The sequence below is a fragment of the Thunnus albacares genome, chromosome 8, assembly GCF_914725855.1.
Source record: "Thunnus albacares chromosome 8, fThuAlb1.1, whole genome shotgun sequence".
In the NCBI taxonomy this organism is placed as follows: domain Eukaryota; kingdom Metazoa; phylum Chordata; class Actinopteri; order Scombriformes; family Scombridae; genus Thunnus; species Thunnus albacares.
Window position 1 is genome coordinate 3,017,951 of NC_058113.1, and position 26,919 is coordinate 3,044,869.

A 26,919-nucleotide genomic window follows, 5' to 3' on the forward strand; every position below is an offset into this window, starting at 1 on the left:
GGAAAAGAAAAATGAAGAAACCAACACAAATTATATTTTTGCATGTAGTATACATTTTGAACACAGATATGTAATATCTTCATAATATCTCCATATATATAATCCAACAGTAGCACTGTCTGTAATGCTGTAACATTTGTAGATAACTGTTGCTGAAGTTTATGTGACAGCTGAGCTTAGATCAGTGGTCTCCACCCTTTTTTGCTGGTGACTTTTAATTACAAAGCAACTCGCAACCCCTTGTCACAGGGTGCATGTTAATGGGTTTTGAGCAGACTGAATCATTTTCCCTTTGCAGAATATGTTTTAGAGGAATGAAGAGGTAAAAGTATACAATATTGCATAATTCAAAGGAAAGATTAGAGAAAAATATGAAAACATATTCTTGTGTAGCAGAATTTTGTTTTTCCTATCACTGTAATCATTTCATGAACCCTTAGATTAATCTTTCAACCCTTTGGGGAGTTCAGCAACTCTTATTACACCAACCTTACATATGGGAAATGTGCTCACTGATTTTGGAGGAATGACTCATTTCCATTTATCTGGATATAGTAGATGAGTAGAAAACATAGAAAAAGACAGAATGTGAAATTCACTACTATGATATGATGATTTTCATATCCGAATGAATATACACTCACCGGCCACTTTATTAGGAACACCTGTGCAATCTAATGCAATCCAATACAACAGCTCTGCCATAAACTGTACTTCTGCATTATACTGAAAAGTGTTCCTAATATTTTACTCCCTCATGTATATTAATAGAATGGACAAAATATTAGGAACATCATTCAATATAATGCACTCCAGTACACCGCCACCACCAACCACTACAACCTCAATAATAAACATAAAGTAGAATTATCACCTTTCTGACAATATCAACACATATAAGCTTCATAAGTGTAGAATTTATGGCAGAGCTAGATGGATTGCATTAGATTGCACAGGTGTACCTAATAAAATGGCCGGTGAGTGTACATATGCCTTTCAGTCTTTACTATGATGAAGCTCTTAAACCTTATAGGTACAATTTGAGGTCATTAAATTAAAATTGACTCAGCATGTTGGTCTGTGTTGCCGTATGGAACTACATTTAGTCAAAACATTTCTTGGGTAAGCTATGCTACTAAAGTCAGTGGAGTTTAAAGCTGCATCAATTAATTTTTTGGCGACTTGGTAGCGGCAGAACAAGCTGTAAACACAACAGTAACGTATTATCTATCACCTTATAAAGTTGTGATGAACGTGTTAGCAAAACCATTGCCTATTTACAAATCCAGCAGACACAGAGCAGCATTAGCATTCATTTGGAGTCCCATTCCATGTCCCCATCAATTCCTGACAGTTAGCCGCTAAATGCTCCACTATGTTCACCAGCTGGTTGCTAACTTTGTCTTTCTGCTGCTTGTTGCTGAGCATGTACCATAAACAAAAACAATGACCTAAAAATGGCTAAAATGAGCTGTAAACCTGAGGGGAAATGTGGAGATCATGATAAGTCACTGTGGGTGGAGCGACACCTCTCGCATTACAGTCATTTGATCCATTGTTTAAAAAAAACGTATTTTTGTATTGTTGCCTCTAAAAATGTAATTAGCTACAGTACATTACTTTTTTGCACATTTCACATACATCACTATTTATGTGTCATTTCATCTTATACATTTTTCTTGAAACAAGACAAATTGTTCCAATGGAGTGACATGACTACCTGCATTCTCCCACTACAGTTCTCCTTCTTTCTAGAGTTTTCAAAAAAAAAAAAAAAAAAAATTAAATTGAACCTATCTTTACAGAATAAGGCAGATAACTGCAAACTTTTTTTTTCTCCAGGTAACATTATTAGACAGGTGTTAAATTATATCAGATTATATCTGATATTTTATTTTTTTATGAGTTTGATCATAGATTAAATGAACTGGATAGGATAATGTTTTTTTACAATGTAGCACAAAATGCAATATACTTAACTGCTTTCCTTTTTATTACTCAACGGGGATACAATGGAGGTAAAACGCAATTTTACAGTGCACATCTGGTAAATTGCGTAAAAAGGTTTACATAATAAAGAGAAGGCTTTCTGGGGAAAAAAAGAATGAAAGGGCTTTTACTCACCACTGTATTACAGTTTAGGCTCACACTTTAGATACAATAATGATGACAATTAGTCTTAGTGGATGCAGACAAGTCTAAATAATAATTTAAAATTTCGTCTAGATTCACACTTAACACTCTGTCCTCTAATTTCCACTTTGCTGAGTCTTGTGATCCCTGCTTGTCCTGGAGGAACACCCCCATCAGCCCCACCCCCAGCTGGCTGGTGGCCCCACAGGGCAGGCTGGTGGTCCTTGGCCGGTGTAAGTGAAAGGGCCCCAAGCTGCCCCACACCGTGGCAAATGAGGCGCGTGACTCATCAGACGAAACATGGGATTAGCTGGTAATGATCTGGCAAATGGTTTTGAAATTGTAATTATCTGCCCCTGTGCTGGATCTACAGGGAGAGAGGAAGAGATGGGTGGAGTGACAAAATAGATGCAGAAAGAAAGGCAGAATGCAAAGGAAGGAAAAAAATGGTGAGAAGAGGATGGTGGTTAGATACATTTCTATAAAGAACCAACAAACATGATACTTTTAAATGCGCTGACAACTGACAAAGCATCAAGCTCCAATGTGTAAAATTCACTTTAAAATATAGTCCTCAGCATGTAGAACAATAACAAGACAACTCATTGTCAGCTGAGTATCTGTGCTTTTGTTACCATGTTTGAGAGGACAACAAACAACAATCAAAACCAACAAAACCAGGAAAAATGTTGTCAGCCATTGACTCAGTATTGTTGATCTTTGCTGCCATCTGCAGGAGGAACACGTGGTACTGCATGCTGTTATATAGTTAGATGTTAACTGATCCTTGACAGACAACAAGCAAAATATGAGCACAAACCTAACAATGACAAAAAACTGTAGAAATAATGCATAATGAAGTGAAATGATGACTTGAGTGATGCAATGAGGTGAGCAACTACATGGTCCAATCAGATGTAATGCCCCTTCTATGTCTCCTGCGATAGCAAACTAAATATATTTGGGTCGATCGGGACAAAAGACAACATTTGATTATGTAACCTTGGCTTTTGGAATCAGTGATGGACATTTTTCATCATTTTCTGATATTTAGACCAAACAATTATTCCATTAATTGAGAAATAGATTAATAGGTAATTAAAATAATCATTAGTTGCAGTCTTACTTGTTAGTATCCCCACACCCATCTGGTGTTTCTCACCCTGGGCAACTCTGAAAAAGGTGAGTGCCAAGCCGAATCCAGAGGTTTGGTTTCAGAATTGATGCACAAAAAATAAGATTTAAGGTATGTTCCGTACACCTTTCCTGCTTGTTACCCTTTTTCTACTAGCAAATATACACCAGTCCCAAGAATTTCTTTAGAAAGTTCCCACCATTTGTAAACCATAGTAGCTGTTGGTGATCACTGAGGATATTCAGCTTAAAAAGCACTAGCTGAGTTTTATGTGATCAGACATTGACTATGGCAATAATTTGTTTTTCCTTGCACAAAGGTTCCTATTAGATACCAAGTTGCTTCATTTTTTTCTTTAAGTATTGAGGAGACAAACAAGATAGTGACACTGAAAGCAGTTTCTGGAAAAGGAGGAGATAGGAAAGAAATATAGAACTGATCTTCAACCTGTGATATACAACTCTTGGAGTTACTCTTTTGATTGGGTCTGCATGTTATTTTGTGCATTTTCCACCTGAAAGTGAATGATGGTGCAGGAAATAATATAACTGCACTCAAAAGTAACTGGATACTGTGAGTATTTTTCCCTATCATGCACTGCATGAAGAATTTGTTAGAATGGTGAAAAAAAAAATCTTATTCTTTTCATGAACAGAACAATTTGAACTTTGCATCTCTTTTCTGATTTTTCTTATTGAATAAGTTTACGTTAGTTCTCATCTCCACCCTCTGCAACACGTCACTCTAATTCAAACTAAGAAAATGCTGTACTGTTGCAACATAAATAAGCTGTCTGTTGCATAACTGCTGTTAAAACATAGAAGTTTAAATTTAAAAGATGAAAATAACAACAAAACAATAACAATAAAATATAAATATTTGAATTTTATTTGTGATTGTAATACATAATTTTACAAAAAGAGTATCATCTGACTTTGGGTGTTTGCAGACTGATGAGACAGCTTATGGACTATCCAATCAGTAACAGGGACATCCATTGCTGTCTGACTGTGTAACTGACCTACCTTCATGACAAGAAAAGCACAGCTCTAAATAATGACATTAATAATTATAAGTTCTCCATTTAGGTGAGACAGCGCCAGGGATCTGGTATTGTGCATACTGGCTTAATGAAAGGCTTACTGGGACACAGAAGCTCTGCCAAGCCTTCACTGAACAAGCACAGGCCTTTATTTTGAAGTCAGAGAACTCTTGTCTTGAATCCTCTTAACAGATAAGCCTTTCAGAAGCAAACTCTTCAGTTGCCATGATGGGAGTCAGAGGTGGACTGTATTACACTGTAAATAAATACAACCTCAAAGCTGTGTGATAGATACCATGCTGTCACAATGGCACAGGAAAACCAGAGATTCAGACGAGGATGATGATGATGACAGTGAGAGTGAATCAAGTGGACGACATGTGTCATCTTTCACCACTATTTTCAACAGTTTAATTCCAGGTCAGTTATTGTCATTTTTCAGGTCAGTTTAAGTCTCTCAGTAAAACATGCCTGTGAGCCAGTGTGCATAATACTGGAGCCTTGGAACTGGCACACCTCAATGTAAGAATCAGAGTTATCTTTATTCGCCAAGTATGTTTACACGTACAAGGAATTTGACTCCGGTTTAGTGGCTCTCAACATACCTAACCAGAGTAACAACACAATAATTTTCAGAAATATACACAAGGAATGACTCTACAGCTGAAACTGTCTCTGTGAGCTGTAAACAGGATATAAATAGTGCAGGAAAGTGAAGAGTGCACATGGTGCTGAGATAAATATTAAATGGTAAGAAAAAAGGCATTACTTCATATAGTAAGTTAGGTGTTACGTACAGTATACACAGCCTGTCCAGATACAGTATACAGCATTTATTAATGTTATTAAGTGCACCTGTGCTTCTCCTGCTATGACGTGTTAAAATGTCTGCCGCGAAAAAAGGTCTGTTTTCCGTCAGAATGGCACATAATTTGTTTATTGTTGCTTCTGTAAATACTGGCTGCGATACTGTGCAAAGTATGATACGAACACTGGAGGGTGACGGAGGACCGTCGCAATTTGATGACACATATTGTTGACGTTGTCGTCACAGTGTGCGACAGTTATTGTAGTCTTAATTTATATGGTGGCGGAGCCACAGGCAGGGTTGAACTGGTATTTGACTATTAGAGAGCAATCAACTAATGATATTACGGCATATAATAGCGTTGATAGACACTGAATGTGAGGACATATCTTTTGTTTTTATTAGGTAGTAAGGCAGGCCAAAATGTTTTGTTAGCCTAGCTTAGCATAGCCTTCCTGCTAAGCAGCATTGCACAACTCAGTTTTGACAGAGATGTGTCACAACGAGGAAGGAAACTGTACCAGTGACACCTAGCAGCAAGTAAGACTACAGAACTGTCGTTCATGTGATATTGTGGTAAACCTTCGTTGCTTAAGTAGGTTTTCTTCGAGACTTGGGGTTTCTCCGAAGCGTTCACAGCATGTTGTCGTTCCCTGCGCCGGGCTCCCAGCAGCGGGTCGGTCCGTCAGGACAGTCCGGGAGGAACAAGGTAACTAGCAACAGATTGAAATCACCTCTCATTATACTGCAACCTCTGTCGAGAGCACATCAAACTCCTTTCTAAAACCTGTCAGATTAAAGTTTTCTTCAAGTGACAATAAAAGTAACGTTCATGTCTTGGTAAATCCTCTAGAACCAGTTCTCACTTCGCCATATATATAATCCAGCAGGTGTCTATCTATAATGATAGCAGCATTGATAACTGGCATGTCAGCAGACTCAAGATGACGCTGTTGTGTTAAATTTGGTCTTAACATGACCACATATTTCCCGATCGCTTGTCCTCTGTTACATGACTGTCATTGCTTAATTAGGTGGCCTTGAAGCCAGGCCACAGTCTGATGGACTGGATCCGGTTTTCAAAGAGTGGAAAAGATCTGACCGGGCTCAGAGGGCGTCTGATTGAAGTTACCCAGGAAGAGCTGCAGAAACACAACAAAAGAGAGGACTGCTGGACGTGTATACGAGGTGAGCCTCCTTGGTAGTCTGACAGGGGACAGTGGCTGGTTCACACTTGAGAAAATAGATGAATAACCTGCTGGCAGCTGTAGTGTTAAGTAGAATTGGAGGATACTTGATGTCAGCTTGATGATACTTGATCCCACTTATCCTGATCGTTCATGAATACGGTGGAATTTAGAGAGGGATGTTCCGGACAGGGAGTCCCAGCCCTAATGTCCACTACACCAAAGCACCAAACCCTCACAGACTTTAATGAACAGCCCCTCTTTGCTCAGTAAAAGTGCGTGAGTGCAGGAGGGTACAAGGGATCAAAATGCTTGATGGGGAAAGGTGCAGCACTTTGGATAACACATTTTACCTGCAAGCTGAGGCATTTCTTTGGCCAGTTAAAGCCTGGCTGTCAAGATTCAAAAGTATTGGACACTTTTTTCTGTGTTGACTCAGTAGACCAGCACAAGTGATTGAAGAAGATACTTCAGTGATTCAATATTGCACTTTCATAAAGTAATATTGCACTTTCATAAAGTAATATTGCACTTTCATAAAGTAATATTGCACTTTCATAAAGTGAGGGGACTAGCGTTGGTCAAGCTCCAAAAACACTGGATCCTACATCTCCAATAATGCATCTTAACAATATTTTTTGTTACCCCTCTAATGTGTTAACTGACCATTGCTTTTACACTTTGTGCCCTAGTTTGTAACGCAGGCATTCTGTTCTGAGTGTGTAGTCAGTAAGCACAGGCGTCCAATATCAGTGGACAAAGAAACAAACTGAAGTCATCATAAAGTATCGTACTGGCACAAAAATAAGATGATCTTGATTCTAAGATGACCTCAGCTTCTCAAAACATCTGTTTTTGGAAAAAGACCTTTTGAAGATAGCAAAATACTGTTGCAAAAGTGTCCTCTAGATACAATTTGACCAAAAATAAGTATTTTCCCTTGTTAAAGCAAAAAAAAAAGAAGCACTTCCATTAAAGCAGAATGTTAATCCCACATCTGTGTAGCTTGTCTGTCAGCCACATCACACACTCTCCTCTCCTCCTCTCAGGCTCTTAGAAGCAGTCAGACTGATTTTCTGAGCTCTTCATCATGACATGAGTTCTTTTTACAGATGATTGAGTTAGTTTCTGCAGTAAAGACATCAGGAGACACTTGTGACTAATTTTCAATTGGCATTCATTTTTTGTGTGGCAGCAAAATATATCAAAAACTGATAGAACTGGTAATATTTATCTGGTCTAAGTAAACACTTAAAGGGCTGTTAGGTGTTACACTGGACCTCTCTTCTTTGAAAAAGAATATCTGATGTTGCTAATGTGTACAATAAAATGTCATCTGATATTTTAGTCAATACAGTATTTAATATTTTGGTTAAAAATTGACATCATTAATAACAAGTGATCATGATGCTGTTCCACTGGAATCTTACACTTGCACCTTGTTTAACAGATGAAGTGTTTTGGTTTAGCAGCAGTTTCTTTTTTCCCTCCACACTCTGATGTCATTCTGGTAAAAGGTGATGTTGGCCTCACCTGAGTGAAGACTTTGTTCCTCTTGCACCTCTTGTTGTTCCTCTCTGTTGTTCAGACTCACCACAGGTTTGCATGTAGTGTCAGAGCCCCTGTGTTTATGCTGGTGTAGACTACTATTTCTTTGACGCATGTAGGTCTGCAACTAATAATTATTTAATCAAAACAAAATCTGCTGAATTGTTTTTTTTTTTTCGATTAAGTGATTTATTTTTCAGTCTATAAAATGTCAGAAAATTGTGAAAATGTCCTATAGGCCTAGTTCAAGGTGATGATATGAAATTGCTTGTTTGTTTCATCATCACCCCAAAACCAGAAGATTTACTATCACATAAGACAAAGAAAAGCATCAAAGCCTCACAGTTAAAACTGGAGAATTTTTGTCATTTTTGCTTGAAAATGATGTTTAATGGCGAATACTGTGGATGTATAGTGGCCTGCTTTACTTCAGCTTCTTCTTCAGGTCTTTTAGTGAAATGCTTTAAATGTATTTAACTTCTGTGGCTTCACCTCAGATACTTGAGAATCTGTAGCACGGCTCTTTATGAGTCACTGTCCTCCCAACGCTTGTAAGTCGCTTTGGTTTCAGGCGCCTGCCAAATGACATAACATGTAAATGTCACACCTAAAATCAGCAGTTACTGGAGTTTTGTAATAAGTGGTTATTATCTACCAGCAGAGGGCACTGTACTGATATGGTCTTAACATGTTTTTTAGGCATGGTTTACAATGTCACCCCCTACATGGACTACCACCCTGGAGGAGAAGAGGAGCTGATGAAGGCAGCTGGGATAGATGGCACTGAACTCTTTGACCAGGTATGGAAGCTGACGGAGAAAGTAAAGCACATTTTCATGTTGCTTTTTAAAGCGGAAAGTCACCATAAAATGCTGCTTTCACCTGGTTAGTTGTTTGACAGGTGGCACTTTTCATAGACATTGTAATTATCTGGTACACTCCTGCTTCTGGGCTTGTTTGTTGTGGTACTGATGAAAGATCTCATCCTTAGCTGATAAAGACTGGTCTCCTGCTTACTTTTTGTAGCTTATCAGGACTTAACAAAGGCACAACTGTCCAAGCAGTGAATGTAACGTGTCTTTTTAAAAGCTCAGCAGGAGTCAAAACAAGCTCCAGTAGCTTGGGAGGATGGCAACATTTATTGTCTGGCTGTCTTTGTGTTGTAAGACTGTAGAATGTAGTTTACTGTGGGTATGGTTGGGTTCATATATGTTGCTATGGGAACATGAATATGTTTGTTCACAGGTCCATCGGTGGGTAAACTACGAGTCCATGTTGAAAGAATGCCTGGTGGGCAGGATGGCCACTACGACCACCACAGCAGTCAAAGGTACACACACATTGAACTCACTGACAGTATCTCTGTATTAATAGGCTCACATGCTGTTTTTAACTTCTGTAGGGACACTTAAGTGTTAACCTGAATGTGATGTACAAGAAGACAGATGACTCCTGACAGAGAGTGATGTTACTGTTTTACCACACTTTGCAAAGTAGAGATCATGATGATATACTGTAGTTTTCCTGACAGTTACAGTCTGAAAAATGAGACAACAGAAACTTTTGAAATGTGGGAAACCACTAGTTTGTGTAATATATGACCATGGTAACTTAGTCATCTCATATGTTAATACATAGCTTAAATCTGATTGCCATTTCATAGTAGGCTCTAAGTAAATATTAGCAAATCACTTGTGTGGTTAAAAAGTCGATGTAAGTACAGGAATTGTTGGTTGTGACAGAGCCAAATCATCACTGTTGCATCACTGTCGTAGCTGCAATTTCTCTGTTGCCAAAAAGCAAATTACTACATTGACTTTGTTGATGCTTCCTGCACAAGCTCAGTCACAAAGATGCTTTCATTTTTGCATAGTGGTATCTTTTCTGTCATCAAGTGTTCCCTAAACATCTCTCCTCCCATGAAATGTTTCTGCTTGAACACTCTCTCCTGACAACTCCTCTAACAGTGAGACACCTGAAGCTCTCCTAAATATCAACAGAGATAGGCACAAAGTAAAGACAGCTGATAAAAATGCTTTTACTTTTAGTCTTGACACAAGAATTTTTGAGAGGTTGTTTTCCCACTCTGAGATGCTTGACTAATACAGACCCTGGTACAAAAGATAACTGACAAATGAAAGATAAAATGGTCCAACGTTGTGCCCAAAACAGCAGCTCACTCAAGTTTTTTACTAACAAAGCAACAATTAAGAGATTTCAGAACATTCTCTGATTGCAAACTGGATTTCCAAACAATAAGAACAACTTTGACAAAAAAATGTGCCGTATTGCTTATCTCAAGCATTTTTCAAGTCTGTGCAACTTGATTTTCATATCATACTGAAAGGAGTGGAGATCAAATAGCTGCCTGGAAATCTACCTAAAGAATGATGTTATGTCTCAATAGTGGTCGTGATAATGTACAACCTTTGTAATTTAGCTTTAATGGCTAAAAATATTAATTCAATAATTGAATGTATGAGTGTATAAGTGTTATTGTCAATCTAACTCTAATCTGAACTTTAGTCTTAATTGTAATGATGTGTTTTATTACTATTATTTTTTGGTCTGTTTTTCTTCTCAGCTATGGTCCCACCTCCACCGCCGACTAGCCTCGCCCCCCCTACCTCAGTGGCTCCACCCCCAGACAAAGACTCCCGACCTCGGTATAACAGACACTACATCCACATAGATATAGTACACATGTCACAGCTAGAGTCTAACAGAGTAGTACATAATCACTGACATCATTATCTGTTTCCTGTTGGTGTAGGTACGACTGGTTCCAAACTGATGCCACTGTTCATCTGGTTGTTTACACCAAAAGGAAGGTAACCACTCATCTACCATAAAAACATTCATGAGGAATCAAATAAGTTACTCTAACCTCTAGTGGCAAACAGTGCAAGCTGCAGTGGGGAAGTAAAGTAGTCTTCAGATTTGTGCCCATGTGTGGAATAAATCAACTAACAACCCTTTTCAGCTTCATCTGTGCTCCCTCACGTTTTGGTTGGGGTGACAGGGGGACGAGTTTCTGTATCTGTCTATCCGTCACCTGCCACACAACTGCTCTGATTTTGATGAAAGTTTGAATAATGATGCACCTTGTCACTGATTGGCCAAAGAAGTGTCTGGGTCATTGGTGGAGGATTAAAGGTTTGTGTTGTTCTGCCAGATACCCAGCTCAGGCTGTACCGTTGCTGACCTCGAGGCCAATGTCTTACGACTGGAAGTGCTGCTGGGAAAAATGTCCTACATGGTTCATTTACGTGAGTAAAGATGTAGCTTTTATAAATTTCCATTTACTTTCTCCTACAAAAACATAAGTGAGAAACACTGAGATGCAGAGCATTACTTTACTGCCTCCTTCTCTTTTCTTTCTCCTCCTCTAATATTTGACCTTCTTCATATATTAAATTGAGAAGCACAAAATATTATAAATGTAAAGAAAACATAAAACAACTGAAATGGTGGTTTTAGGTATTTTATGTAAGGAATTTATTGTAAAGTTATTGTACTGCTTTGTGTTACATCTCACATGTGTTTCTGTTTCTCTGGTCTGTTTTTCTGTGTTTACACATAAAATATAGTGTCAGCTGTTATATGAATCTATGTTTCACTGGTTCTTTGTTTTACTGAAATACAGTAAGTCTAAACTTCATTTGAATGTTGATTTGTGTGTGATTACACATTATTATGCTGATATACACAAGACGTTGGTTATAAAACAGGTGTCATTTTCATGCTCTTCCAGGTCTGACTGAAGAAGTTGAGGGAAATGTTGCTGGTAAGACAACATCTTGATTTGATGTAAACAAATCAAATAAAACATCAGTAGAAATCTGTGCTGATGTTCATCGTCCTGTTCTTATTCTTCAACTGTCATTTCTTCAACAGTTCACACTGCTTTCACCGTGGGAAAGATTCAGGTCACCATACGCAAGCAGGTTAAAGGAAAATGGGCAAGTCTTGGTCAGCCACAGGAATTCCACAATACGTTTGCACGCAAAAAAGACAGAGGTGAGATCCAACATCATACAAACCATGAAGTTTTACTGCCTTTAACTTGAATGTAGACCAATTTAATGCTAATGACACACCTTGTATCAAACCAATTTCTCACTTAGAGGTGCAAGAAATTAAACAGCAAAACTACATGAAAAAATAAAGCCTGTTTTTATACTTATACATCTTTACGTACAAGATAGTTTAAAACTTCTTCCTCCTCCAAACAATCATCTGTCATGATTGTTGTATTAGTACTGGATCACTGATTGGCTCTCCTTTTTACAGCCCTCTACTATCGGGATTGCGTGTTGGTGTCTAAGACTGAGGTGAACCATAACACTCATGTGTTCAGATTACAACTTCCACGTGGGACCGTCATGCATGTGCCTGTTGGAAAACATGTCTACCTCAAAGCACTTATTCAAGGTAAGACAGACACTGAACCCAATACAGTGAATGTTTCCTTCTGTTCTTTACCAAAGAAGATGCTTTTTTTCACTTATCACTTTGAAATAAACTTGTGCATAAAAGTAAGGAAAACAATGAGGCTGCTACCTTCTGTGTTGAGGAGTACACTCCACCACAGCTTAGTATGGTATAGTGAGTTAATGGAAAAAGGGCTTCGCTAGGCTGTCTCTGCACCAAGGCTACCTTTTACATTAGTGAGCATGATTCCTCATCACAACCACTAAGTACAGAAGGTCCAGGCTGCTTTAAAGTTCAGGTTCATAATTTTTAAAGTGTGTCTTAATACAACAGTCAGGTGTCCATATGAACAGTGGAAGAGGCTATTAAAAGATGCTCTTCAAATGTAAGTGATGGAGGCCAAAATTCACAGTGTGTCCACACAGTCGCTTTTGTGCAAAATGCATTTAAAAGTCTCTGTGAAGCTTATATGAGTCTTCATCAGTCTGAGTTAGTCATATCAAGTAGATATCTGCCACATTTACAGTCTTTTTAGCATCAAATTCCCTCTTTGTGCTTCCTCAGACAGTGTTTCCCTGTTGAGCTGCAGTGGGAGTATAGTAACAAAAAGTGGCACTTTGACACTAAAAAGACTGTAACGTTGAAAGATATCTACTTGATTTGAAGCTTTATATTAGCTTCAAATAAACTTTTAAATACATTTTTGCACAGAAGGAGGACTGTGGATTTTGTCCCCCATCACTTCCATTATGAAGGAATGGAACAGGAGGAATGATTACTGCAAGAAAAACATGTTTCACTGCTCATTTGAGCTCCAGACTGTTGCTTTAAGACAGACTTGAAAAACTGTGGACACTTCCTTTAAGGTCCAACCAGAGGTGCCTAATTTTTCCAGTCTCTGCTGTTGACCTGCCTTCAAATCTCCAGTACTTTAAGGCTTCCTGTTTCACCACTGATCCTAGTTCACGATACTTAACTGTTGTATATTCCTGCTGCATCGTCCCTCAGCACTATGAGCTTCACAGAAAACACAGTCCAACCTCAGACCACAACATCAAGTCAGGTGTTTCCATAGACATGCATGTGCTGTTACATTATGATAGTATACGACTGTTATTTTGTTTGTTAATTTACTCATAAATCATGTTGATTTCATAAATACAAAATTCTTAGGCTGTGGTTCACATTTATCCTAATTTATAAGTAACTTTTTACCTAAATCTCTTAGAAGTGCATTCATATATTAGAATATTATGGAAAAAATACAGATCATGCATCTCTTGTCTTCCATTTAACAGAAACTCATACAATGATAAACATGATGGCTTTAAGACAAACTTGGTGAAAATATGAAATCATATATATGATGTGATGTGTGTGTTATATTTCAATGTCCATTAGGTGGCACTAAGCAGTATAAAGTAGGTCTTAATTGTAATGAAGAGAGAGTATTGTAGGTGGAGGAGTGTTTACTCTATAAACATAAGGTGGTAGGTCTTAGACACACAGACTGTCTCCATGTACACCTGCTGTTTTGGTTCATGTATGTGCAGCAGTGCAACATGCTAAAGGGCTGAGTGAAGGTGAATATAGATCAGCGGGTGTGGTGATGAATAAATGCTCTCTCAGCCAGTCACATCACTGCTCTTATAGCTCTGAAACAGTTGTGCCAATCACAGTTCAGGACAGTTCAGAGCACCACGACATGAACACACGTCACCATAAATCTGCAGCCAAACACAGATGAAGTCGTTTTTTTCATCAGTTAGTTACCATAATAATGACAGAAATAAAAAGTAAAGAAATTGATTTGGTGAAGCTGTTTATATGATTATATTGGACCAACGCTATTTCAGCAATAATTCTAATGTATGTCACCTCGTACATGGTCACATAGTTTAGTGATTAGTGTTACACAACAGCATTTGCACCACAATGTGTTTCAAGGACAAAAACATGAGATTCTACTTTTGCTAAAAAGAAAGTTGTAAAAGAGGCTGATGAGCTGCTAACCAACACCTCCTTCATAAAAAGCTGAATATTGAGTCTGATGTGTGTAGAGGTGTGTGTGGTTATACTGTAGCAGCCTGGTGTCATCAGATGATTTATCAACATATCAGTCTTGCTGCTTTCAGATGCTGCAGAGATTGAATGAAATCACCAAAGCAGCAACAGATTGACGTCGGGCCACATAGACGTGCTTCTGACACGTTTTTAATGCAATGTCTTGGACTCTCAACCAAAGTACAACAACTGCCTTTGCACTGCCTCATTTGAATGAACCTCCCACCTGTCTGTGCTTCTCCTCCCACATGTGCACCATGCATTCTGTGTTGGTTATCAAATTACCACAAAGCACAAAGTGAATTTCAAGGTCAGGAAAATACCAAACAGTCAGAGCGCTGCCTTTAAGAAAATACAACCCTACATCAGTACAGATAGATGTAGAGAGGATCTCTGTCCAGTCTGATCTGTATGAAGAAGAACATTATAATACATTCAGAGGACTGAAACTATTCTGAAGGAACAGACTGGATTTAATTAGACACTTCTTATAATTATTTTATTTTGTCATTATTGTCGTCCATATCCAGACACAGAGGTCGTGAGGCCTTACACTCCAGTGGACCAGAATCTTGCAGCAGTTTCCCATCACTCCTCACAGGAATCAGACCTGTACCTCATGATCAAAGTCTACCCTGACGGAGTGTTAACCCCACATCTCAACAGTCTGCACATCGGTAAGTTCACAGACATGACACCAGTGTGTGTGTGTCTTGTGAAGAAGGAGGAGAGAGAGCTCAGGTTAAATTCACACTTGTCATTTCATTCAATTTTCCCACATTGTCTGTGTGTAATTAGTGTCTGATTTTGTAAGGCAGCATTATGCAGACAGTGGGTGCTTTCCATTTGGCTAATGTAGCTACTCGCTTCCCTCACTCACCCACTCACTCACTCACTCACTCACTCACTCCTCTTCCTCATGTCTTTGCTCCTCCTGAAATGTGAGAGAAAGATTCAAAGAAGAGACATAAAGATGGAAGAATTTAACTCATCAAATGAGACATTCTCTCTCACTCCAGCGTTGTTTTGAGGAGTTGGTAATTACTGATGTCTTACAGCATTTCAACTGTCAAATATGTAAAAGTCAACTATCAAATTTTAGGAAATAATATTTTTTTAAATGAATAAATAAATTCAAAATAAATTAAAGCCTAATTAGTTTGTGTAAGACCACAAGTACAGTACGTCTGACGTCCTTCTCAGGCTCAGGCTGATATTATAGAGTAATAATAACTGTGTGGCTGTGTAGGACTGTCGCTGTGTATTTTTTCTAAATGAGACAAGATGCACTTTGAATGGAAAACAAGAAAAGACGCTGAGAAGAAAATCCTTTTGGCTTATGAAGAGAAAGTCAACAAAGTTGTTAAACAGTTTTCTGGATCATTCTGTAATATTTGTATTTTATAGAGCTGCATCGGAGCTGTGATTCCTGTTTCCACAGGTAGTTAAACTAATCTACAGTGTTACAATCATGCAGTATCGTTATTATTACAGTACAGCCGACTGCTACGCTAACTGTCCCGCTGGATCAGCTGACCAATCAGTTAAGAGATTCTGAAGTGTTGTTGCTGTGTGGTAAAGAACTTCAGCATAGGAAACACCTGTGGTTCCTCATTCCAAGCACCTCTGTGAGCCTCCTCACTCCTCATCTCTTCTGATGGAGGACCACCTTGATCAGTTTCCAGGTCATGGCCTGGAGGATGGAGGAGCGTGAGGATGGGAAGAAGCATAATTAGTAGAATGGAAAGCACCCAGTGTGTGAGGCTCCCCTCAAGGTGCATTGTGGGAGCTCAAAGAGAGCTCACAAGGCGGTTAGTGATGTCTGACATCACTAAGCTCAGAAAATAAATAATAGTGTAAATGCTGCATAGAATAATGAATGAAATAATGTGATTCCAACACATTTAATGAGGGTCCAGTTAAACTCTTCTAGCCTGAACTGTAGGCTAAAACACAACAGATGTAGCCTAACCCTAAACTACGTTGTAGACTTGGTGTGGTTCCATTCATCCATTCACAGTAACAAGCTAACAGCAGACTTCAGATCTGCCTCTCAACCTCACTTTCATCCATATATTTGCCATAATTGGGCCAGAATCCAAAATGATGAGTCAGCACTTGTGTCATAATAATCTGCTGAGCCCAGCTGTGCATTAGTGAAGAAAATAACAATAGCTAGTTATATATATACTGAGGGCAACTAGACATGCAAGTACCACAGTTAGAAAGCCCCAGCTGGAGTCGTTTCAATTCAAACAGATCATTACAGATCAGATATTTAGGAACATGTTAATGAGAACATGTTTATGAAATAAAAATAGAATTTTAGGTTTGACAAAATAATATCACAGGTCAAGTATATTCCATGACCTAATCAGATGGTCACACAGGGTTCTGTTATTACTACATCCAGTGTCTGCAGAGTGCAAACATGTTCTTACATGTCTGTGGGCGTGTGCGGCCTGAGCTTACAGTCAGTGTGGTCATAAAGTTTGGGCTGCAGGTGGCATGAACCCCTACAGATGTGGGCAGATGACGAAATTTACGTCACGTTGAGCCTCTCCCATTGGATTCTGTGAGTGGTTTGGATCTGTTTCTGCTGTTCATTCGTTCAGTCTTTGTCCAGGGTCGTCGCTGTATCATTGAGGCAGTATTCCCCACAGCTATTGCAAATTCCCACAACCCATACATAAGTCACATGACAACTGAGCCAACTCCATCCACTAATAAATACACACAGATGTGATCCAAACCTCCACATACAGTAAAGCTAGTAGGTAGACCTCGAGTTATGATTATTTAGTCAAACTGCTGTTTCAAAAGTCACACTCAGCTTTTTTAACTGAAAATATGAAGAAAAAATGAGAGGCTATCTAATATATGGGGATATTTGCTCACTCTTTCTGTTGTTCCTCCAGCTGGCTTAATTTCTTAATTTCTCTCCCTCCTCCTCCTCCTCCATCATGCTGAAACACCACTCAGTTTAATCAGTTAGCAGTTACACAAGACAGCTTGCTCTGACCCTAAAACATGAGACATGAGTCATAAACACACCTGCTGCTCTTGCCGTCCTTGAGCGTTTCCAGAAGCCTGCATTATATGATCTGATGACATTTATTTTCCATTACTGCTCTGCTGGAGATGTTACCTAATACTAATCTCCTGCTTCACCTTCACATGCTCTCTCATCAGGGACTAGTGTCCACTTGTTTTAGAGATCTTTTTAGTTATGTCATTTCTAACCTCCCATAAACAATGACTGTCCCAATATAGACAGTTTCTGCAAACACTAGTCACTCCCTCCCTTCTCAAGTTTATATGTTTTTATTGATTTATACATGCGACATTATTTGTGGTACTGAATAGTGATACTGAATATCACCAACAAAAATCTCTTGATGTGATGTCTGGAGTCTTCTTCCAGATGATTTTCTAGTATTCATGAGTTCTTGTTCACTGTTTGTTGTGACTCTTTAGGTGACCACATATCTGTTAGCGGTCCAGAAGGTACCTTTAGTCCCCGCCCCCTTCGTGATGTCACAGTCCTCTACCTGTTGGCAGCAGGCACAGGTTTCACGCCCATGGCTCGCCTCATCCGACTGGCCCTGCAGGATAATGACAGCATCAGGTGGGGAACTATCAGACAACAACAACATCATCCCTCGTCAATATGTTTATTACTTTTTATTATTTATATATTATTTTATTATTATTGTCTCAACACATTGGTTAAAACCCAAACGAGAAGGTGTATTTCTGTATCTAGAACTTATTCCCAGTTTGAAAGACGGTGCTTGTCCTTGCCAGTTCTGAGAAAACAAGCGCAGTGTGTTCCTTTTAGCTGTTTGTGCAACCGATTATAAATCCAAGGCTTCGTCTGATCATAACATGTTTGTGTGTCCTCAGAAAAACCAAGCTGCTCTTTTTTAACCGACGGGAGGAGGACATTCTGTGGCGCTGTCAACTGGATGCATTAGCTGCTAATGATGAGAGGTACAGATAGCTGTGTGTGTTTGTGTTTGTCCATTTCACAACCTGACCTACAAATTTTATGCATTCTAAATGAAATTAAGTTGTGGAGTGTGAAAGTAGGTGCGTGTGAGATCAGGGAAGCCTGGTCTGTAAAGTGTGGAACATAAAACCAGGAAAAACTGAGACATAAGCAGAAGAGAAGAGAAAGAGAGTGAGCTGTCACCAGTCCATCCATTAAGCATGTTGATTATTACCATGGTAATAAATAAGTATTTAATAATATTGACATTTATTAGTTTGGTGATGCTTTCACCCAAAGCGACTTACAATAAAACCATGTAGGAGCAAGAGCCAGATATCATCCACCACTGGGAGTGTACTCTGCCTTTATAATTGTTTACAGTTTGGAATATATTATAATGGAAAAAATAATGAGAGAAGACGTTATCGAGCTTGTATTTAAATACACCCACTATAATGAGTTAAACCTCCAGAGGAATGAAGGCAGAACACGAGACAAAAGATCTTTCTTATTAAACTTTCACCAAGGCTACATTATACAATCTCTGTTTATGACAAGCATGTCCATCCCTGTGTTACAGTACGATATCACACCAGTGTAGTGTGCAGTACATCATAATAGGACGCTTTAAAAGAGTTTGAGTTAAAACTAAACATTTTTCTTGTAGGAGTCAACAACACTGGTGAAAAATAAATATGTTACTGTGAAAAATCAGTTGCAAAAGCTTTTATCATGACAGCTATGTTGACACTTAACTCAGGATCCAATTTTTACCAACACATCCAGATGAGAATCGGCAATAGTGTGTGTGTAGTGAGTGCTTTTTCACACCTAGTTAGTGGTGCGAGTTAGTTGCAGCATGAATAGTCTGACTTTACAGGCTTGAATTCCACATTTGGAATAAGGCAGAAGTTTCACCTTTATGAACTCTTCTGCTACATCTGGACCTCAGTGTCTTTGTACATCTTCTGAATTTGTGTGTGTGTGTGTGTGTGTGTGTGTGTGTGTGTGTGTGTGTATGTCAGGTTTCAGGTGGAGTACGTCCTCTCTGAGCCCTGTGAAAGCTGGACGGGCAGGAAGGGCCGGGTGGATGAGTCCATGCTCAAGGATTTCCTCAACAGGCCAGATGGGTCCAAATGTTATGTGTGTGTGTGTGGCCCCACTGCCTTTACAGAGCTAACAACAGGGTATGCAAGACCTCACTGCATGGGATAATTCAGTGTTTTACAACTTACGCCTTTTTTTCCACAGCTTTGGCAACAATTTCTATCAGTTATCATAATGTTTTACTCACCATAGTCATTTGTGAATTGGAGGTTTCTGATCATCTGCCTGTTGGTGTGTCTTGATTCCTGATTCACTATTTGAAAATGAACGCTGGCTATTTAAACACTGCTGAATTTAGCACAGTGCTCATTTGGCTTCTCCATCTGCTCACAGTAAAAGCCAAGTCTCCATGTCTGTGAGGGTCCGTGCACATGCGTTTAAAAAAAAAACCAAACTGGACACTTGTTTCATGTATTCTGTGAACTGTGTTCCTCATCCTTGGTCCTGTTCTCATTAAGCAGTCACACAAAGTTTTCTTTTTTTCAACCTTTTATGGTTGTTCTGCCAAATACAACAAAGGAGCTCTTAGTGCACATGTGTGGAACCCGTCTGCATATGCAAACCCATGTACAGAGACACGGAAACCATTAATTACTCTTTAATGGAAAACAAGTGACAATACAATTTATGATCTGCATTCCAGTAGTTCCCTTTATTTCAGTGTGTGGATCATCATTACATCATCATTTTTACTTATTGACTAACTACTCAGTAATTTGAGTTGATGACGCACCTGCTAACATGGCAGAGAATGATCAGAAACCTGGATCAGGTGCTTACATGCCACAGTATCCTGGTTTCTGTGGAAGTATTCCAGGTAGCATATCAAGGTTTCTCAAAACTGGGATAAGGGCCTATCTAGCTTTCTGAAACCAGTATATGGTGTTTACATAAGAAACTGGGATACTTCAAAACTCATACACATGTAAACGCACTCATTGCCTCAACAAAGTGTGACAGGACAAGAGATACAATCAATCAGACAATCACACAGGCTGGAAACTTTATTTGGAGGTAGAAGCAAAAGTGAGTGCACTTGGAATATCACTAATAAATCCTCATTGCACAGGAAACTTTGTGCACACAACTGCAGTAAGTACAGTAGTTGTTAAACGGATACCGTGTTCCAAGATGGGGCCTCATTCATCGCTATGACAGTTGCTCACTGGGTTCATGCACAGATAAAGTCTCTGCAGGTTTCAATAGGCTTTCAACTATTTGGGCCTATAGAGTGTGTGCATTAAAGTCTTTCTGATGACAGCATGTACATTAGAGACTTCCTCTGCCCAAGCTGGCTGACTTCCTGTTTGCTCCTCATATACATAAATGGAATATAATTACTTAAACATACAGCTCTTTTAGACATTCCAATTTTTGTTGAAGGGATCATTTTGGGGTGTTTGTTACCCTCTGTTACCCTGTTACTGATAGGAATGATGGCTAAGATTACAACAATAAGACATAACTTACAATAAACCAGAATTGTGAGGCACAGAAATCCTCATTATAAACATTTTTATTAACAATAGTAGAAGTAGTGATATAAGGTTGAGGACACAGAATTACACAAACTTAGCAGGTAACAGGTTTAGGAGTGCTGCTGTTCTGTGATATTCTATTGAATCTCTTCTAAAGAGATCCCTTCTTAAAGTCATTTCAATGGAAATGATGGAGCACGAAATCCAAGGTCCTCAGTCTGTGTGAGACTGCTTTTCAAAGTTCAGCTGGAATAAATGAGGCCTCAGGAGTCTGACTTAGTTGAATCAAGTGGGTATCTACTAGTTACTGTTCTTCTGCTGCAGCTCAGCAAGTGAATACAGTCCAGAGTAAGGAAAAGAGGGAACTTTGTTCTAGAAAGACTGGAAAGAAACCCACTTGATCTGTCTCACAGCTGGAGTTTCATATTAGCGCGAGCTGAACTTTGGAATGCATTTTTGAATAACACTGTATTGATTTTGTTCCCCATCACTTACATCAGAGACATTTCATGGCCAGTATAAACAGGAGGAAGAATTCTCTCAATGTACATATGAGCATGTGCGTATTGTATGAAACGTCCAGTGTGCAGAATTTAGTGGCATCTAGTGGAAGGGCAGAAATAGAATATAATATTCATAAGTATGTTTTAATTAGTGTGTAATTACCTGAAAATAAGAATCGTGTTTTCTTTACCTTAGAATGAGCCATTTATATCTACATAGGAAGCGGGTCCTCTTCATGGAGGCCGCCATGTTGCACCGCCATGTTTCTACAGTAGCCCAGAACAGACAAACCAAACACTGGCTCTATAGAGGACCTTTCGTTTTTTCTCATGTTTCACAGCCACCGTAGGTTCTCCTACATGCTTGGAAGGGGAGGGGGAGGGGTATTCATCTGGTTGCAGTTTGCAACCTCACAGCTAGATGCCACTAAACCCTACATACTGGTCCTTTAATGTGAAAATTTTTTAACTTATCCTTTACGCACCGTAGACCTCAAAATGTGTGTACGTCCTTATACTTTCTCACCTTGACATACAGTACTTCCTGTTTGTTTGTGTGTCAGGTTGGTGAAGCAGCAGGGCTTCAGTGAAGAGGAGCTCCACGCCTTCCAGGGCTGATGAGATCTGCCTTGACTCAACCCTACAAAGACTGTGTGTGCCTGTGAGTGCGTGTTTGTGAGAAATGAAAGGAACATTGTATTTCTATGCATCAAGGACCTGATGATGCTGACAACAAACAAAACAACACACCCCAGGTATGAGTCATTCCTGACTGCGCAACAGGAACATTTTAAGCACAGAATAAGATTTTTTTTATAAGCCAAGGAAATAAGTTTTGTAGAGATGTTATCACACAAACAATATTTTAATTTGAGCAAATAAAACTCTCTTCTGTGCTCAATACATTCCTTGAGCAGACACACTGACAGAGAGGAAATAAGCAAAATAGAATGAAAGATATCATCATTGTGCACTTACATGGATCTTAGCAAACACACAAATACATTTATTGAAATACATTTTTTGCTCAAATTAGACTTTTCTTTGCGTAATACTAATTTCTCTACAAAATATAATCTAGTTGCTTGCAAAAAATGTTTTTTTCTGTGCTCAAAATGTCTCATCATGTTATCAGCAATACGGCACAAATATAACTCCATACCCAGAATTTGACAAGCTGGAAAGAAAATGACAAACCTCACAGTGCAGTAAGATTCTTACAACTCTAGACAGTTAAGTCAGTGTCTGGGGCAAAGTTAATAGAGTTCATGTAAACTATGAGTTGAAACATTGTAAAGGTGTGTAAAAATTAAAGCAGAAAAACATACAGAGACAAAAAGAAATGAGATTATGTAAACTGAAGTATATGCAATACAAAGACAATTAACATGAGCCTTGAAGTGCGTAGAAGAGGAGTGAGGAGTGGAGAGTTTGAGCCACTGCAGTGAAATAAAATGCATTAAACGGTTGGACCAATCCTGAAAGGTTAGTCTCCTATTCACTAAGACAGGGGCAATTTTCATTAGCACTCCTCTGATTAGAGTCTTGAGTCACCCCGGTTTAATTCTGAGTCATCATGCTGACTTGTTTTAGCCTTTAAAGGGTAACTACACACTGACTGAAAACCTGCTTTCTGCTGCCTTAGACATTCAAAACTTGCTGCAACAGAAAGGAAACACTGATGTTACATGATGTATGTCATGTTTCAGTATGTGATTGTACTGGTACTGTAAACAATGCAAAAAGATTTCATAGTTAGCTAACAGGAGACACATTCAGGACACACAAATTCAACATGGTATATGTTGGAAGTAGTGCAGCACACTGGAAAACATTACAGCTCAGCCTGCTCCTGCACAGCAAGCAATCCCCCAATTTAAAAACAAATGAGCACCTCCTGGCCTGTTTCACAAAAGCCCAGCTGGATGTTCTAATGTCTGAGCAACATCCTGTGGTGCACTGAGACATAGCATCAGTGATGTCACCTAGAGAGACACTGTTGACCCAGCCATGGTTGATCACACACCACCTTGTGTCCCTGCAGCACTACACCACACATCACTCCTTCTGATCCAGAGCTCACTTGACGGCAAGCATGTCAGCACCTCTCATCTCACTCTTGCCCCTGGATGGCTGGATGGACACATCAAGGCGCATTATACAGAGTCTGGATGATGAACTTGATGAGCTGGAGTTTTACCAACCGGCTATCAGACCACAAAAACGTTCCCATCCAGTTTCCTGATGCCATCCTGGTGGTACGAGCCTCATCAATGCCTGGCCACACCTTCTGGACCAGTTGGTATATGTCCCTGCTCTGAGCTTGTCCTAGCTAATGGTCTCATGAGTACAGCTCCTCATGAACAAGTGACAGTCATCAGGCTGAAACAAGCAATTTAGGGCAAGTTCAGGCAGTTAAGAGAGTTTGTTTCATTTAATTGCTTTGTGCAAGAACAAATATAAGAGAAAAATAAGAAAACATTCATGCATGAGGCCTGTTGTTCGCTGCCTTTGTGAGATTCACAGTATTCCACCCACAAAATTAGAAAAATAGGAGAATAAGATTGTTAGTTGCTTCCCTTTTTCACCCAACATGTTTGTAATGAAACCTCATTTATCAGAGGTGAGGAGTTTCAAACCTCAACATGTGTTTAATGTCTTCATATTGCACAGTTTATATCAGCTGGTGTCAACAGTTGTTTAAAAAAAAACTGGTCTGTTTGAAGTTATCTTTAATGTCAAGGGAGTTTTTAACCAGACTGGTATAGCATTGGTTAGATGTACAGTACTGTGCAAATGTTTTAGGTACTAAAAGTAAAGTGAGGATTCTTTCAAAAAATGACGCTATAAATAGTTTTTATTTATCAGTTAACGTCATACAAAGTTCAGTAAACAGAAGAAACCTAAATGAAATCAATATCTGCAGTGAGCAGCTTTGCCTTTAAAACAGCAGCAGTTCTGCTTGGTTCACCTGCACACATTTTTTCAGGTACTTGGCAGGTCGGTTGTTCCTGCATCTTGGAGAAGTTGCTATAGTTCTTCTGTGGATTTCGGCGTCTCAGCTGCTTCTGTCTCTTCATGTAATCCTAGACTGACTCCATGATGTTGAGATCAGGGCTCTGTGGAGGCTGAACCATCCGTTGTTGTTCTTCTTGTTGATGAAGATAGTTCTTTATGACTCTGGCTGGATGTTTGGGCTCGTTGTCATGCTGCAGAATAAATTTAGGACCATCAGATGCCTCCCTGAAGGTGTTGCATCATGGTGAAGAATCTAAACATCTAAAGTGCCGAAAACATTTGCACAGTACTGTAGGTATCATCAAAACCTTGACAATACTATCCCTTGCGTTGGGTGTGGTCAGAAGTCCTATACTTGATTTCTACGCATGCATGTTGGTGCAAGTGTGTAGTTACTCTTTAAATGGTAATCCTTGAGATCCTTTTTTGCCACAATGATGGCATACTTTGGCAGTTGGCACTGTGACATCTTTCTATGATTATGATTATGATTATGATTATGATTATGATTATGATTATTACTGGAATGAGTGGGAAGCTCTCTAATAGCTCATACCATTAGTTTGAAGGTTGGTTCTTTCAAATAGATTGCTTAGAATTCACTAGCAATTTCCAAGAGCGTCTCAGTAAAATCACTGTATTAAATACAAGGTTCTTTGAAAGAAGGCATGAACACAGTGTGCAGAGAGTCTGGCTGCTCCAAACGTCTAGCGGTCATCATCACAGCCAGACTGATGCTGCTGTTCAAGGGCTTCTTTGTGCCACAGCTTGACTGTTTTAATTTTCTTAGAAAACAAGATGAAAAATGTGCTCCTGGACAAAGTAAAAAGCCAGCTGTGGTTGCCAAAGTGATTGTCTGTTTGAGTTTCTGAAGGTTGGCACTCTTCTGTGTTCAGCTGTGCCTCATGCTGACTGCTCAGTTCTTTCTTTTATTCTGAATAAATCACTCATCTCACCTGGTAAAGACACTGCCAGGGGTAAAGTAGCAAAATAGATATTCTCTCATATGAAAAAAAAAAATACATAAAGGTTATCGAACTTTTTGTGGTGCACTGCTCAAATATAAATCCACTTCCTGCCAGATACACTGAATCACGCACAAAGTCAATCCAACATCAGGTCCAGCCACCTGCTCTCAGGTTACAGCCAGTTTTATTGAAGCCAGTGGTGTCCCATCCTGTGCCATAAGCAGACTTTTCATTCCTCCCAAACACGACAGCAGCTCATTTCACTGATCAACACGGTTTCAACCGAGGAGGAAGAAAACGGTGTAATGAGCTGGTCGACTGGAAGGAAAAGGTCGACTGGCACAGAACTAGACACCACAGACTTAGAGGAAGCTGGTTTACTGTCACATACTGGTTGTTCTGTGGTTGACTATTCTTTAGGAATGGTATAATTTATATATTTCATGTTCTACATGCTGTGTTTCCTCTGTTAACCTTGTGTCATTCTTATTTCATGTATAGACTCCAAATTATTTTGCATTGTTGCACTTGCAAGGGCTAGACTGATATACAGTCTGTCAATATATGTGACATGTATTAGCCTTTCATTAAAAATCTGCCAGTCCTCCTCTATAAGAGAGATGTGATGCAGTTCAGAGATAGTGTTCCATCATTTCCACCCTGACAAAAGTACAGCCCTTGGGAATTACTGAATACTTTCTTGGCATGAAAAAGGTAAAAACTGATCATGTTGAATATTGGCAAAATATTCTGGCAGCTTCATTTTACGAAAAACACATGTAAGGTAAACTTCAGTACTTACTGCCATTTTCCTTTGCAACTGTTTTTTTTTTCTAGAAGCAAATACTGAAGCCATCCTATGGCTTGGCAAGTCAAAATAAAGCTTTGTCTCCTGTGAATGCTGTCCAGCTCCTATTTACACTTATGTGGTAGACAACGCAGAACACTGTTTCTCTGCCAAAGCTTATTCCTCTCACAGGTCACAGGTCCACATGTCAAAAATACCCTCTATGACATACAGTATATTGCCTTTATTTGACACAAGAATAAAATCAGTAGCAGTCTGAGATTCATTACAAACATGAGTTGGCTCATTAATCAACTATCAGTCAAAAAGATTTCATTTTTATCCTCCAGGTCAGATCTAACACTAAAGTTGATATCTGAGCAAATGAAGAACAAATCCCTCCCTGATTATGAGTTTGATCTGTCCTGATAAGAGAAGAATTGTCAATACTAATATCAAATATATATCAAAGTCCCAACCAAGGAATGGTTTTCGTCACTTTTTTTTTTTTTCCACATCTCCTTATGTTTAGCTGAGGAAGATGCAGACCTGCTCCTCCAGCAGCCTTTCCCAGCTGCAAGAATGAATTTGCATCCACTTCTGTATGATGCTTGGTAACTTCATGTCAGGTCTCCTGTGTGCCTCCCTTTCCATCTCACAGTCTAAATCCCTGTTATCACCCTGCAATCAGCTCCCCAGTTCAGGCCACCGCA

At 39.2% G+C, this 26,919-nt stretch overlaps 1 protein-coding gene across 2 annotated transcripts; it reads left to right on the forward strand.

Moving 5' to 3' along the window:
• The first annotated feature begins 4,300 nt into the window (after positions 1-4,300).
• On the forward strand, positions 4,301-26,373 carry LOC122987401 (cytochrome b5 reductase 4). Of its 2 annotated transcripts, none has more exons than XM_044359278.1 (16): positions 4,301-4,730; positions 5,718-5,827; positions 6,153-6,306; positions 8,553-8,653; positions 9,099-9,183; positions 10,438-10,519; positions 10,627-10,684; positions 11,029-11,122; positions 11,608-11,640; positions 11,751-11,873; positions 12,147-12,287; positions 14,882-15,028; positions 17,829-17,979; positions 18,258-18,344; positions 19,371-19,532; positions 21,997-26,373. In XM_044359278.1, exons 1-16 carry the CDS (start codon positions 4,607-4,609, stop codon positions 22,049-22,051), a joined length of 1,707 nt encoding a protein of 568 aa, XP_044215213.1. In that variant the 5' UTR covers positions 4,301-4,606; the 3' UTR covers positions 22,052-26,373. The 2 variants fall into 2 exon arrangements, with proteins under 2 accessions (XP_044215213.1, XP_044215214.1); XM_044359279.1 differs by lacking the exon at positions 4,301-4,730 and adding an exon at positions 5,147-5,495.
• Positions 26,374-26,919: the final 546 nt, after the last annotated feature.